At 39.9% G+C, this 15,493-nt stretch overlaps 1 protein-coding gene across 2 annotated transcripts in view; it reads right to left on the reverse strand.

The window, feature by feature from the left end:
- The window catches only part of LOC124133834 (protein DENND6A-like), a 51,571-nt gene that overhangs the window by 34,722 nt on the left and 1,356 nt on the right, over positions 1–15,493 (reverse strand). For both annotated transcript variants that reach the window (XM_046498399.2, XM_046498398.2), the window contains exons 2-3: positions 14,771–14,809; positions 9,206–9,248 (exon numbers count right to left, since the gene is read on the reverse strand). In XM_046498399.2, the coding sequence (XP_046354355.1) occupies positions 9,206–9,248; positions 14,771–14,809 (82 nt within the window). The remainder of the gene's footprint in view (positions 1–9,205; positions 9,249–14,770; positions 14,810–15,493) is intronic.

Genomic DNA, 15,493 nt, shown 5'->3' on the forward strand with positions numbered 1-15,493 from the left:
TTGAAACTTTAAATCAAACCTCATTGTGAGGAACATTCCATGCCATCAGTGTACGATGACACACAATCAACCAAGTCCCAGAGTCTGACCACACGTGTCACTTCGTTGCCTCTGACGACCGACATAGGTTGCCAGGGACTTGTGTTAACACAATACTTTCTGAGCCATCTCTATTTTCAAACTCAAATTGTTTTAGGTTTTTTCACTTTTAATTTGATACCGATGTTTAGGGAAAATAAACCAAATAGGCTTATAAGAGAGAGTTACCCATTTACATTGTTCACATACGGTAAGTTCACTTTAAGTTTCCAATCCATTTAATTTTATATCATTACATTTTCATTGTTCATAACATTACAAGGGGATTTCACGTTTAGTTGATTACAAGGGGATTTCGCGTTTAGTTGCTTACAAGGGGATTTCATGTTTAGTTGATTGCAAGGGGATTTCATGTTTAGTTGATTACAAGGGGATTTCATGTTTAGTTGATTACAAGAGGATTTCATGTTTAGTTGATTACAAGGGGATTTCACGTTTAGTTGATTACAAGGGGATTTCACGTTTAGTTGACTGCAAGGAGACTTCACGTTTAGTTGATTACAAGGGGATTTCATGTTTAGTTGATTACAAGGGGATTTCATGTTTAGTTGATTACAAGGGGATTTCACGTTTAGTTGATTACAAGGGGATTTCACGTTTAGTTGATTACAAGGGGATTTCATGTTTAGTTGATTACAAGGGGATTTCATGTTTAGTTGATTACAAGGGGATTTCACGTTTAGTTGATTACAAGGGGATTTCATGTTTAGTTGATTACAAGGGGATTTCATGTTTAGTTGATTACAAGGGGATTTCACGTTTAGTTGATTACAAGGGGATTTCATGTTTAGTTGATTACAAGGGGATTTCATGTTTAGTTGATTACAAGGGGATTTCACATTTAGTTGATTACAAGGGGATTTCACGTTTAGTTGACTGCAAGGAGACTTCACGTTTGGTTGAGTACAAGGGGATTTCACGTTTAGTTGATTACAAGGGGATTTCACGTTTAGTTGATTACAAGGGGATTTCATGTTTAGTTGATTGCAAGGGGATTTCACGTTTAGTTGATTACAAGGGGATTTCATGTTTAGTTGATTATAAGGGGATTTCATGTTTAGTTGATTACAAGGGGATTTCATGTTTAGTTGATTACAAGGGGATTTCATGTTTAGTTGATTACAAGGGGATTTCATGTTTAGTTGATTACAAGGGGATTTCACATTTAGTTGACTGCAAGGAGACTTCACGTTTAGTTGATTACAAGGGGATTTCACGTTTAGTTGATTACAAGGGGATTTCATGTTTAGTTGACTGCAAGGAGACATCACGTTTAGTTGATTACAAGGGGATTTCATGTTTAGTTGATTATAAGGGGATTTCACGTTTAGTTGATTACAAGGGGATTTCATGTTTAGTTGATTACAAGGGGTTTCATGTTTAGTTGATTGCAATGTTAGTTCATGTTTAGTTAATCTGACTTTGGTCTTCCACTGCGAACCACCACAGATGTAGAAATAAACCTGAAACGTCTACTAGTCCCAACTGTGATAACTTATACGGACAACCGAAACAAAACCTGAAATTCTACCTCTCGGGATAAGCAAACATGAGACTGACTCAGGCAGGCAACAATAAGCGCCATCTATCAATGGAACCAGCTGATATATTAACAAACGTCCCGTCTTTCTTTACTATGTCAATGTTGTTAACATTATTCAAACAAGTATTTGGCACTTGATCTTCAGTCAGCCTGTCTTCCAAGCATGCAGGCATCATGTTTGTTTGTTTGTTTGTTTGTTTAAGGCAGCACTCAGCAATATTACAGCTATGACGGCGGTCTGTAAATAATCCAGTCTGGACCAGACAACCCAGTGATTGACATGATGAGCATCATATTAAGATATTATGACATGTATCAACCAAGTCAGCGAGCCTGACTAACCAATCCCGTTAGTCGCCTCTTACGACAAGACCTGTTCTAACCTGGATTTTCGTGGATCGCTGGCATGGTGCCCAACATGCCTGAAACCAGAACATCGCACTGGTCTCGCCCGAGACAAACAATCCTCCATGTGAGTCCTTGTCATCAGACCCGTGAAGATCCGGGGTAGAATAGGTCTTCAGCATCCCATGCTTGCCGTAAAAGGTGACTATGCTTGTCGTAAAAGGCGACTAACGGGATCAGGTGGTCAGGCTCGCTGACTTGGTTGATACATGTCATCGATCCCAATTGCGGGGATCGATGCTCGTGATATTAATCACTGGCTTGTCTGATCCAGACTTGATTATTTACAGACCGCCGTCATATAGCTGGAATATTGCTGAGTGCGGCGTTAAACAAAAAACCAACCAACCTTGTCATCAATGGCATTCCGTGTGCAGTTATTTAATTTGAGCACTAAGTGCACAAGGAATCAATAATTAATCCTATATATGTTAACTAATGATTAATGGCCATGATAACTACAGTAATTGGAATCTGTAATGTGAAACAAGATTTATCAATCTGTGGATGGTAAAACTAACAGCGAGACTGAAAAACTCAATAGTGTAATGTTTACCACGTCTACTGTCAGTGCTGAGCCCTTCAGTTTGAGCGAGACTAGGATCTGCTCCAAGAGCAGCGATCTCATTATACCCCAACGCCATTACTTCTGCTGTGAGACGTATGATAAATGAGGGTAGACAGCTGTTGTTATCAAGTTCATTTCAAGCATACATTATCTCATAATAAAAGTAAATCTGCACGCTTTTAAAATATTACTTTCAAATCAACCCATTAATTTCCAGCACACATTCCGAGTATACAGTGATGGTATTAGCTGGGTGATAAATTGATTTGAAGATTATATTTTATCATCCAAAACTGGCTCCCACAGGAGATATCCTGTAGATATCGCTGCAATGAAATTGCATCACAATGCTTTGCAGACCATTGTGATGTCATTGGTTACCATGACATCATAATCAAATGACATCACTAATGGCTCTGCTACTGAAGCTGTAAGCAGTACTTTTTACACTTAAGACACTCGTTATTACTGACTACAAACGGAAAAAGTTGGAAGAATGATGTTGGATGATAAATAAAATCTCACCCTTGTGTCTTTTGATGTCAAATATAACAACACTCGTTGATAAAAGTGGGAAAACTCCGAGGCTTGCCAAGCTCAATGAGTGTTGATATATTTGATATCAAAATACACTCGGGTGAGATTCTCTGTATATTTGTAAGTATTTATTTCGTTGTGGAGCCAATGTTAACCCATTTACATTTTTCACTAAATGTAAAACTTTACAGAGCAGGGATAATTCAAGGTGTGGACATTGTCAGGTCCTAGAAATGGCCTTTTGACTATCGTTAACCATGTTCAAATTTCACTGAAAGTCAAAACACCATCAGTCATAGCCAGACTAGGCTATGCAATGGTGGTATGGGGCTTTAATGTCTGGTTAATGCTGAGGCAAGATGAGGATTGCTTGTACAGTGTGCCTATCAAAAATCATAATAAGATTAAGTCTATATCATTTAGTGTTGACATTGGCCCAAATCCATGTTTTAAAACTCTTACGCATTGTCGCTAATTTCACATAATATTGCGTTTTACACTAAATGGATAATTCCATCGTCTGAGCAACATAATCCAGCCTTGGCTAAGTCACAGGCACATTCTGTTTAAAAATGGAGCAACAAGGTTCTGTAGCTCACTTGAATTATGAATAAATAATGTTTAAATCTGGATTGGCATTCTTTGTTTGCTTGTTGTTTAACGCCGCACTCAGCAATACTCCAGCTATATGACAGAGGTCTGTAAATAATCTAATCTGGACAGACAATCCAGTGATTAATATCATGAACATCGATCCATGCAATTGGGTGAGGTGAGGTGAAATTGGGTTTAACGTCGCGTCCAAGATTATTGCACTTATATAGCGACGTGCGTGCACGTCTATTTGTGTGTGTGGCTGCTTGTACTAGTCCGGACTGATGCCGATTTATAGTGCTAGCTCACTGAGATACCATGCCGCAGTTTAACATGAAAACCCCACTCAGACACAGTATACTGACTCCGAGCCGACCAGTCCTTGTTTTAGCCCCTTAATGCCAAGCGCCAGACAGGGTAACAACAAGTACAATCTTTTAACGTCTTTTTGTATGACGCGGCCCGGGATCGAACCCTGGACCTTCCGCTCTCCGGGCGGACGCTCTACCACAAGACCACGGAGGCGGTCAGCAAGCCGGACCACCCGATCCTGTTAGTCGCCTCTTACGGGCATTCTTTGAGCTCTGTTTAGAGACATCAGAGCTGGGAACATTAACACAAAGTTTCAGCTCCACAGTGAGTGAGTGAGTGAGTGAGTGAGTGAGTGAGTGAGAGTGAGTGAGTGAGTGAGTGAGTGAGTGAGTGAGTGAGTGAGTGAGTGAGTGAGTGAGTGAGTGAGTGAGTGAGTTTTTACACCCCTTTTAGCAATATTCCAGCAACATCACGGCGGGCGACACCAGAAATGGGCTTCACACATTGTACCCATGTCAGGAATCGAACCTAGGTCTTTGGCGTGATGAGCGAACGCTTTAACCACTACACTACCCGACCGCCCTGACTATTGATAGAACTAGTGATGCATTGTTACTAGTCAGGTGAGCTAAAAATGAGCACTGCCCTTAGAATACATTTACTGTTAGGACATGACAGTAGCTATCAGATTTAAAAGTAAGTTAATGGGGGGCCTAGGGCTTTACGTTGCAATATTCCTGCAACATCCTTGCTGCGAATACAATTGTACCCGTATTGAACCTGAACTCTTGGTATGCCAAACCATTGCTTTAACCACTAAGCTACCCCAATTCCTCTATTCTCAAAAAGGGTGTGTGGTCAGGTGAGCGAAGAATGACCAACCAACTAATCAGTGTTCCTGCGGGCTTTGGAAGCTCCCAGTCCTGGTGGACAGGCAACTCTAAAAATTACCAGTCCCCCCTAACTTTTACCAGTCCCAACTTTCAACAAATAAAAACATGTATGAAAATTATTTAGTTTTAATTCTTTCAACATCATGCTCAGTGCAAAGATGTCATCCCTGAAATAACTTAGTTAGATCTTTATGTCATTCACACAAACTTCAGTCACAATTTTCTCTCTCTTTTTTAATATTTTGAGACAAAGTCGCCACAAATGGATATTTAACCTAGAAATATACGCAGGGGAAACCCTCGTGGCAACAGACAAGCTGACTTAGTTTGAAAAATGTACTCATATGAATATCACCAATGTTTTGTTCAACAACAAAGATTTATATACGGTACTTTATTTGCCGGTCCACAAGGACTGACAGTCACATGAATTACCAGTCCAAGCCTAAGTTTACCGGTAACTACGCTGACTAATTGAAATCCATATTACTGGACCTCTGCTGAAAGTATCTCATCAATATGTCAATGAATAGGTGCCTGCTAGTGACCCCACCCACCACGGCTTCACTGCACACGGATCGATTCCTAGCTGGGTCAATATGGTCTTAGCTCCATGACTATCATAAGCCTATGTTAAAGTATGGTAGTTCTGATCATCTCAGCGCTAAGATCACTATGTAGAAGTACAAGGGCCCTGTCCCACAAAGACATCGTAGCTCTATGACTTCTGTAAGGCTTTATAAAAGGATGCAAGTTACGATCATCTTAGCGCTAAGATCACTATGTAGAAGTACAAGGGACCTGTCCCACAAAACATCGTAACTCTATGACTTCTGTAAGGCTATATAAAAGGATGGAAGTTACGATCATCTTAGTGCTAAGATCTATATGTAGAAGTACAAGGGCCCTGTCCCACAAAGACATCGTAGCTCTACGACTTCTGTAAGGCTATATAAAAGGATGGAAGTTACGATCATCTTAGCGCTAAGATCACAATGTAGAAGTACAAGGGCCCTGTCCCACAAAGACATGGTAGCTCTATGACTTCTGTAAGGCTATATAAAAGGAAGGAAGTTACGATCATCTTAGCGCTAAGATCACTATGTAGAAGTACAAGGGTCTTGTCCCACAAAGACATGGTAGCTCTATGACTTCTGTAAGGCTATATAAAAGGATGGAAGTTACGATCATCTTAGCGCTAAGATCACAATGTAGAATGACATAGGCCCTGTCCCACAAAGACATCGTAGCTCTAAGACTTCTGTAAGCTATATAAAAGGATGCAAGTTACAATCATCTTAGCACTAAGATCACTATGTAAAAGTAAAAGTACAAGTGGAGATTCCGGGATAGAACTGGTGCCCAAAAAACAATGCTGGAGGTGAGAGGTGATCTATCGTATTGAATTTGGTGGCCTGGCTCGGCAACCTGATTCATTAATCCTGAATGGCGAGAATCGTTACTCATAATATCAATCACTAGTCCATCAGCTTCTGACTTGATAATTTACAGACATGTATTATACAGCTGGAATATGATTGATATATCGAACAACGATCTGTGATCAGGGTACAATGACACACAGTCATCCAGGTCACAGAGTCAAATCACCTCTTATGACACAGATCGTTTGCTTGGCAAAAGTTCTAACTCGGGATGAACACTGGGTGCACACTTAAGATTTTCCACGATGTTTAATGAACACTATAAACATTTGACAGATACAGGCAGTACTGTATTCAACGTAATAAGCACCCAGGGCGCTCTCAAAATTAGAAATAGGTGGCTCTTATTAGAACATTATTTTGGGGAAAAAAACAGAGTTGAAAGATAAATTTCGTGGTTTATGCTGACAGCCTGAAATGTGTATGTACGACAGATATATTTTTCCAGAATGTCGGGAATCGAACCCGGGCGAACGCTTTAACCACTAGGCTACCTGACCGCCCCGAATACCAATGTGAGGTGTGATGATGTGTATGAATCTATGTTTAGTCAGCTATTAAATGAGGCTGTGTGTCACTTCGGGATGTCAAATGAGCCCTCCTCTGAAGCAACGAGTAGAGCAGACAGACACAAGTCCTGTTAGTCCAACATCGTCTTGTTGCATATGAGTATGTCGGATAAACGTAATTAAGTAGTATCAACGTTCGTAAACAAAGATCGGATAGATAACTATACAAACACATAATAAAAAAGTGAAAAATGAAATATTCATATTGTTATGTTACATTGTTTGCGGAATATGTTTTCTAATCATGAAAACTCTAAAGCTGAACACAAAACTACGATTACGTATGACTGATTTAAAATACTTTAAAAATCATAGTCTGGAATGGAGGTCGCCAGTTTAAAACTAGTGCCACAAAGCTCAAGAAGGCTGCTTTCTTAGTGGCTAATGTCGACTTCCTGTTAGTCATTTAATTGGTCGGTTAAAGTTCGCAAAAGGTCGTTCTGACGTGACTTGTAATGGGATGTCCTAGAACTTGCATCAGATCTCAATGAGATTGAGGTAATCTAAGCATGTGATTATTCCTGTTTTGTTTATTAAAGCATCAATTGTTTATTGTTAAGCAAGTTTATCTCTGCAGTCTGTGTAATATGCAGTTACTAGCCGACTCGTCTCGCATCAAAACACGGGCTGTGTAATCGCGGGCAGATGACCACGGAGTACGCTGATCACTGTGTCGGATTAACAAGACTGATTAATAAGTGATTTCGGTAATTCATTGCAAATTTAGGTGTGTCGGAGTCGGAGTCGGAGTGAGAAATTAGGTGTGTCGGAGTCGGAGTGAGAGACTGTCGGATAAACGGGTCTAAATAGCACTCATTCAATCGGTTCCCATCATTTGTGTCGGATGAAGCCAATTGTCGGATTAACGAGACTTGACTGTATATGACACATGCTGCCCACGGTATCAAGCACGAACATTGTCGTTTGAGCAATGTAAGCTTAGCTGTCTTGGCACCTGCTGGCTTGATCCATTGTACCTCATGTTTACTGAAACTGTATGCTAAGATCACTACTTCGTGGGCGTTGTTACTATCATAAGTATGGGAGTTACGCTCGTACATTAATCTTAGTGCTAAGATCACTCTGTAGAATAAGGTCCTAGGTCCACATTCACAAACCGATGTTAGTGCTATGACGATTAACTCTCATACTTTAAAACTGGCTTATACTATTTTTTAGCGCTAAGATCCATTTGAGCAAGTTGCGTCCAGGTCCCTGTTCCACTAAGCAGTCTTAGTGTTAAGTCTGTCATAAGATCATATTAGTGTATGGATGTTACAACAGTCACAGCGCTGGGCCCTTCAGATTAATTCTGACATACCTGCAGTAACCATGGTAACTGTATCTCCGTGCTGCTCCCTATGAATGATTTTGATATTGACTTGTTGCCACACAGAGCAGTCCTAATGTTTTCATAATAGATTCCCGAAATGCAAATCTGCATCTCATTTATCCCAATTGCATTAATCTATGCTCATGATGTCAATCACTGGATTGTCTGGTCCAGACTCGATTATTTACAGACCACCGTCATATAGCTGGAATATTGCTGAGTGCGGCGTTAAACAGCAAACAAACAAACAATATGCATCGGTCAAGTGCATGTGTTGTGATTCAAATGACAAATGCAGCATGATTCACTTCCTTCCTCCAGTCTTCAAATAATGAATCATGCAACAATATATTTACTTATCAAGTTGGAAACCAGACCGGAAATTATTTTTTTTATCTGCCATTGCTGAGTACCCTCTTGATGGTAACAATGAGATAATTATATAGACAGTTGCATGATCGAAAATATAAAAACACACATTTGAAGGCAGAAGATTTTAGAAGGGATTTGTGTTGCAGTTTGTTGAAATTACATGTGCATTATTAGTTGTTGGCGCATTATGTTCTAAATTGTGAATCTATTAGGAAAACACCATGGAATAGCCCCCAGCTCTGAGAAGCGACAAGTCAATATCAAAATTGTTTATCGTGACAGCATAGAGACCGTTCTGACACATGTGGGTAGAAGGGGACATGAGGAGTGAGTGAGTGAGTATGGTTTTACGCCGCTTTTAGCAATATTCCAGCAATATCACGTCGGGGGACACCAGAAATGGGCTTCACACATTGTACCCATGTCGGGAATCGAACCCAGGTCTTCGGCGTGACGAGCGAACGCTTGAACCACTAGGCTACCCGACCGCCCGGGACATGAGGAGGTTTCTATCAATGTGAGTTTATATACGTACCTGAGTTAGAGTCAGGGAACGACAAGTAACAGATGTTCATTTTCTGAAAAATAAAAACATCGGTTCTATGAATCTATGCAAAGCTGATGAATAGACTGTACAATAATTAAAGCCATTTCAAAGTTCATGCCACTTGTTATATTGCTACAAAACAGAACATTACGATCCTGAATAACTGACCAATATTTTCAGGTTATTGAATATAATTGTGTCATGTTTCATTTGATGACAATGATTACCTCTAAATGAATCTACCTTTGATAGAGTTGAATAGAATACATGAAAAACTTTCACAAAAGAAGAAAAACAAAAGGGTAACAAAAATAGCACTGAGACAATAAGCTCATTTTTTTATTACATGATTGATGAAGAGGGTACGTATATCTGGGCCACATTTACAATTCTGCAAATATTCAACATTCAGAAACTCTGTCACATAACGCTTACTACAGTTTTCCAAATTCAGAATGAATGTCAAGGCCGTTCTCTTGACCCTAACATTAACAGGTCAAGGTCACCATGTTCACAGGTCTCCATATTCAAACAACAGAACAGCAGACTTCAGGCACCTTGGGTGAGTGAGTGAGTTGGGTTTAACACCGCTTTTAACAGTATTCCAGTTATATCACGGCGTGTCAGCTTAATGTGGGAGGAAAGCCCGAAGTGATGCAGGTCTCAGACGTTTACCACTTCGGTGAAACCCACAAGCACGGGTATGGTGCTGACAAACCGAGAAACATAATTGGGGCGAACCGGGATTCGAACCCACAATCATAGGTTCCTGGCGTGTCCAAGGGACGCAACTCTGCACAGCAGGGACCTTGGGACCTCAGATTATATACCAATACAATACATGGAGAAATAGCTAAGTAGAGTTGAACATGTCATTTCAACATGGCTGAAATAATTATTAAACTTGCCTGTCACGCCTGTGTTCTGTTTGTCTACCATGTCATTTTCCTAACACTTTCAAGATTTCTGGGAATACAACTCAGTCAGCACTGTCTTGGTAATTTGACCTTTGACCTACCGATACTTAATTCTGAATGATTTGCTGTGAACATAATGCTGATATGAGGTAATACTTATTTACTTATTACGTATACAAGTGGATTAAGAAAATTTCACTCATTCACTCTCATACCGTAAATCACGAAATTAAGTTACACAAATTTGGCCATCTTTGGCCTAAAATGTATCATGAAATTATTGTGAGTAGATTTTCCTTTGAACTTAAAAAAAAGACTTATCAGCAAATGATAACACCAAGGTTGTAGATTTAGAATACCAGATACAGTATTGGGTGATAGCAGTTCAACTGAATAATAACATTACAAAAATGTGTCAATCCTATTTTTCGCATTCATTTCAAGCTCACATTAATTACATGATTAACATATGCAACACGTGGTTACAATTTATACATATTTGTTCATATGATTGTCATCTGCCTCCGTGGTCTAGTGGTCAGGGCGTGTCATACCAAAAGACGTTAAAAGATGGTACTTGTTGTTACCCTGTCTGGCGCTTGGCATTAGGGGGCTAAAACAAGGACTGGTCGGCTCAGAGTCAGTATACTGTGTCTGAGTGGGGTATTCATGTTAAACTGTGGCATGGTTTCTCAGTGGGCTAGCACTATAAATCGGCATCAGTCCGGACTGGTACAAGCAGCCACACACACGTGCATGCACATCGCTATATAAGTGCAATAATCTTGGACGCGACGTTAAACCAAATGTTCACCTCACCTCATATAATGGTCCAGGAACCAGTGCAATAATATGTCAATTAGTTCTTTTTGTACCTGTTGCAATATTCAGATCAATATCATTGTGTTCAGTCCAACATGTCTGAACCTACATGCTTTGAAATGTCTCAAAACCACTATATCACTTTTTAAAAAACCCAATATATTAATATGATTAATATGCTACAATGAGCCTTGTAATGAGGTCACATGTATTGCAAAAGTCGTGACACATGTGACTGATCTGTGAGTGACAGATCAAAGACAGATTGCCACTGATGTCATTTACTCCCGACAATCAATAACATTTGACCTATTATTATCACAAAGTAATTGGGATTCAGAGAGCTTCCCGCAGACACAAAAATGCTATCGATATGTTACCAACAGAACCACTGACACACTTCATAAGATAGTGTTTTTTATATCATTACTAATTTACTCAGTGATTATGTTATTTAATCTCATAATTAGAGATACAATACATTATATGACAAACACCTACAACAGATCGATATCTATCTGAGACAAGGAAATAATGAAAGCCAGGGCCCACTTGCACAAAGCAATCTTAGCGCTAAGACTATCGTAAGCCTATGTTAAAGTATGGGAGTTACGATCATCATAGTGCTTAGATCGCTTTGTGCAAGTGGGCCCTGAACATCAATATAAACATGGGGAATATAATGAATATAAATTATTACAATATGGATAATGATCAAAGTCAATGTGAAAGTGAAAATGCTGTTTTTCTTTTTTGGTTTTTGAGTGAGTGAGTATGGTTTTATGCCGCTTTTAGCAATATTCCAGCAATATCACGGACTGATGCCGATTTATAGTGCTAGGTCACTGAGATACCATGCCGCAGTTTAGCATGAATACCCCACTCAGACACAGTATACTGACTCCGAGCTGACCAGTCCTTGTTTTAGCCCCTTAATGCCGAGCGCCAGACAGGGTAACAACAAGTACAATCTTTTAACGTCTTTTTGCATGACGCGGCCCGGGATCGAACCCTGGACCTTCCGCTCTCGGGGCGGGCGCTCTACCACAAGACCACGGAGGCGGTCTATGTATTCAGTCTTGTTATAACTCCTTGTAGATTCTCAAGTTATTGTTGGCATCATTTAAACAGAATCAAGATGGGAGTTGTCTCTTATTTTTCGAAATTTTATGTATAATGTCTACGTGCGGGCAAACTTTGAGTGAATTGGGTTTAACGCCGCTTTTGATTGGTTGGTTGTTGGTTTATCGCACTTAGCAATATTCCAGCTATATGACGGCGGTCTGTAAATAATCAAGTCTGGACCAGACAATCCAGTGATTGACATCATGAGCATTGATCCACGCAATTGGGATCAATGACATGACATGTGTCAACCAAGTCAGCGAGCCTGACCACCTGATCCCGTTAGTCGCCTTTTACAACAAGCATAGCCACCTTTTACAGCAAGCATTGGTTGCTGAAGACCTATTCTACCCCGGATCTTCACGGGTCTGTTTTTAACAGTATTCCAGTTATATCATGGCGTGTCTGCTTAATGTGGAAGGAAAGCCCAGAGTGATACCATGTATACCACTTCGGTGTAACCCACAAGCACGGGTATGGTGCTGACAAACCCAGAAACATAATCGGGGCAACCCGGGATTCGAACCCACAATCATAGGTTTCTGGAGTGCCCAAGGGATGCAACTCTGCACGGCGAATCGCGGCACCTTAGATGACTGGGCCACCCCTGCCCTCGCTAACTTTGAAGATGGGCAGGCAACATTTAAGGGTCACCTGCCGACTGTCTTGTTGGGTTTTAAAACTATTTCAAACACTGTTAATATTGAAGACTTTTTCGTCAGAATATCTTTTAACACATAACAGAAAAATGCCAATAGAATCTCTTCATTTTCAGGCTAGTCTAGATGTGCCAAAGTATTGTAGACTTGCTTGGGATGTTTTCCAATACTATTGTTTCAAGGTCTGTATGAAAGATTACTGTCAGAAGTATGAATGTCAGAATTATCTTCTCCTCTCCCTTTCCCTTTTAATGACGATCAACTGATAAGCCAGGATTGTACTATACTGGTGTGAATTATGCCGACACGATTCGCACCAAATAATATGATTAACAAAACTTCAATCAAAAATAATTCCAATTAAGCAAGCTTTGTATACTCCCAAGGGAGCTGAGATTGAAATTGCACACTGATCTATTAACCAGTAGCTCCATGAAAAGAAAGGAACTTATTATTATTATGATTATCATTATTAATATTATTGTTGTTGTTGTAGTTGTTGTTAGGTCAAATACAAATCTAAAATTTGAAATCCAACTACAGCATGTGTATTATGATTGCAACCATGTTGTTGTAGAAAGTTTGCCTAATGCTGAAGTGCGAATTCCCAAGCCAGAAAGTAGACACAGACTGTAGAATGCTGTCGGAGTTTGTTGATATTATTGATTCAGACAACAGCTCAATACAGCAGTGAATAGGTAAAGTACGGTCTACATAACCAAACCAAACAACCAAGATACCATATTCGACGTAATAAGCACCCCGCTCTATTAAGCGTGCACGGCGATATTTGCTAATATATTGGCTAGTGAACAATCCAAATTAGCACCCCTTCCGATTGATTAATATACACAAGACTTATTTATTCCTGTATAATACACACTCGTGTGTTATTTGCACCCCTAATTATGAGCAATTAAATTCTGGAAAATATATCTGTCGTGTATAAACATTACAGGCTGTCAGCATAAACCACGAAATTTACGATCTTTCGATTATTCACCAAAATTTTATTCTGACAAGAGCCCCCTATTCCTAATTTTGAGAGCACCCTGGGCGCTTATTACGTCGAATACGGTAAGCATTCAAAGCTGGAAGAGCCGAAACAACTTTAACCCCTGATAGTTCTCTAGCAATTTCTTTACCACGTGAGGACAAAAGAATTTAGCGGAATGACTGAACTTATTTACAGCTTCTTAATCTATAAATTCAAACGTTTACATTTTCACGCCAGTGAGAAAACGTGTTGACTTTGTAATTTGTTTGGCACCATGGATTTAAGACAGAATTGTTCTGTAAAATATCCCTCATTTCACTGATCACTATTGTATACAATGCAATGCTGTGTGCATGATGAGGTCATTCAGTGAATATTTACAGCTAATATTGCGAAAGTTATCTTCTTATAATGATTCCAACCTGTGAACTCATATTGTATGTCCTTTATCATGGCTTCTTGGATCTTTTAACTTTGCCAACTTTTGCAAGAATGAGCAAAAATAAAAAAACTAATTTTCAAATTACTTAATTTCCAAACTTATCGAATGGCAGTATAAGGATTTCGAGTGAGTGAGTGAGTGTGGTTTTACGCCGCTTTTAGCAATATTCCAGCAATATCACGGCAGGAGACACCTGAAATGAGCTTCACACATTGTACCCATGTAGGGAATCGAACCCGGGTCTTCGGCGTGACGAGCGAACGCTTTAACCACTAGGCTACCTGACCGCCCCCCTTGCAAGATTGAAAACAGCCTTTAAATATTCTGTCTGGACCAGACAATCTAGTAATTGACATAAAGCAATGATCCGTGCCACTTGGGTACGATGACTTGCTATCAACTAAGCCCAAGCCATTGAGTCACCCCCCACGGCCAGCATACGTTCCATCTCATTTTAACCTGGAGTCACTACAGGTATAACTCCACAGACAGACAAGTCACTATTCAAAAGGACTACATGCATGGGTTTTCTTCAGTGAATAATATGAAACAGCATATTGAGGGATGACCAAACCAAGTGCGTCTTCCTACCTCTTTCTCTGTGAGCTTGATGTGACTGGGATAGATCAGCTGAAACCAAGAGGGAAGAATATTAATAACTTAAATATACTGTCTGATAAGCAGGTCATTTGTTTGTTTGTTGTTTAACGCCGCACTCAGCAATATTCCAGCTATATGACGACGGTCTGTAAATAATTGAGTATGGGCCAGACAATCCAGTGATTGATATCATGAGCATCGATATAGGCAATTGGGATACAATGACATGTGTCAACCAAGTCAGCAAGCCTGACCACCCGATCCTGTTAGTTGCCTCTCACGACAAGCATAATCGCCTTTTGCAGCAAGCATAGTCGCCTCTTACAACAAGCATAGTCGCCTCTTACAACAAGCATAGTCGCCTCTTACAACAAGCATAGTCGCCTCTCACTGCAAGCATGGGTTGTTCAGACCTATTCTCTACCCGGATCTTCACAGGTAGCAAAATCTTCAGGGAAGGTTAAATAAAACTGTTGTTACAATAGCCATATTATAGCAGTTGTGGACATCTGTAAGTGTTAGTCTTGTTACAATACACAGACTAAGTCAACCAATTAACATAAGTATCACTCAAGTTAACACTTCATCACAACATTTCCTGAGTTTAATCAGCTGGACATTAACACGCTTTGACAAATACAAAATATATATGTATTTCCCAAGGAAAGCTGATGATCAGCAGATCCTTCACAGCAAAGGGAACCAACTCTGCAC

The sequence above is a fragment of the Haliotis rufescens genome, unplaced genomic scaffold (assembly GCF_023055435.1).
Source record: "Haliotis rufescens isolate VD_foot unplaced genomic scaffold, xgHalRufe1.0.p SCAF_16, whole genome shotgun sequence".
In the NCBI taxonomy this organism is placed as follows: domain Eukaryota; kingdom Metazoa; phylum Mollusca; class Gastropoda; order Lepetellida; family Haliotidae; genus Haliotis; species Haliotis rufescens.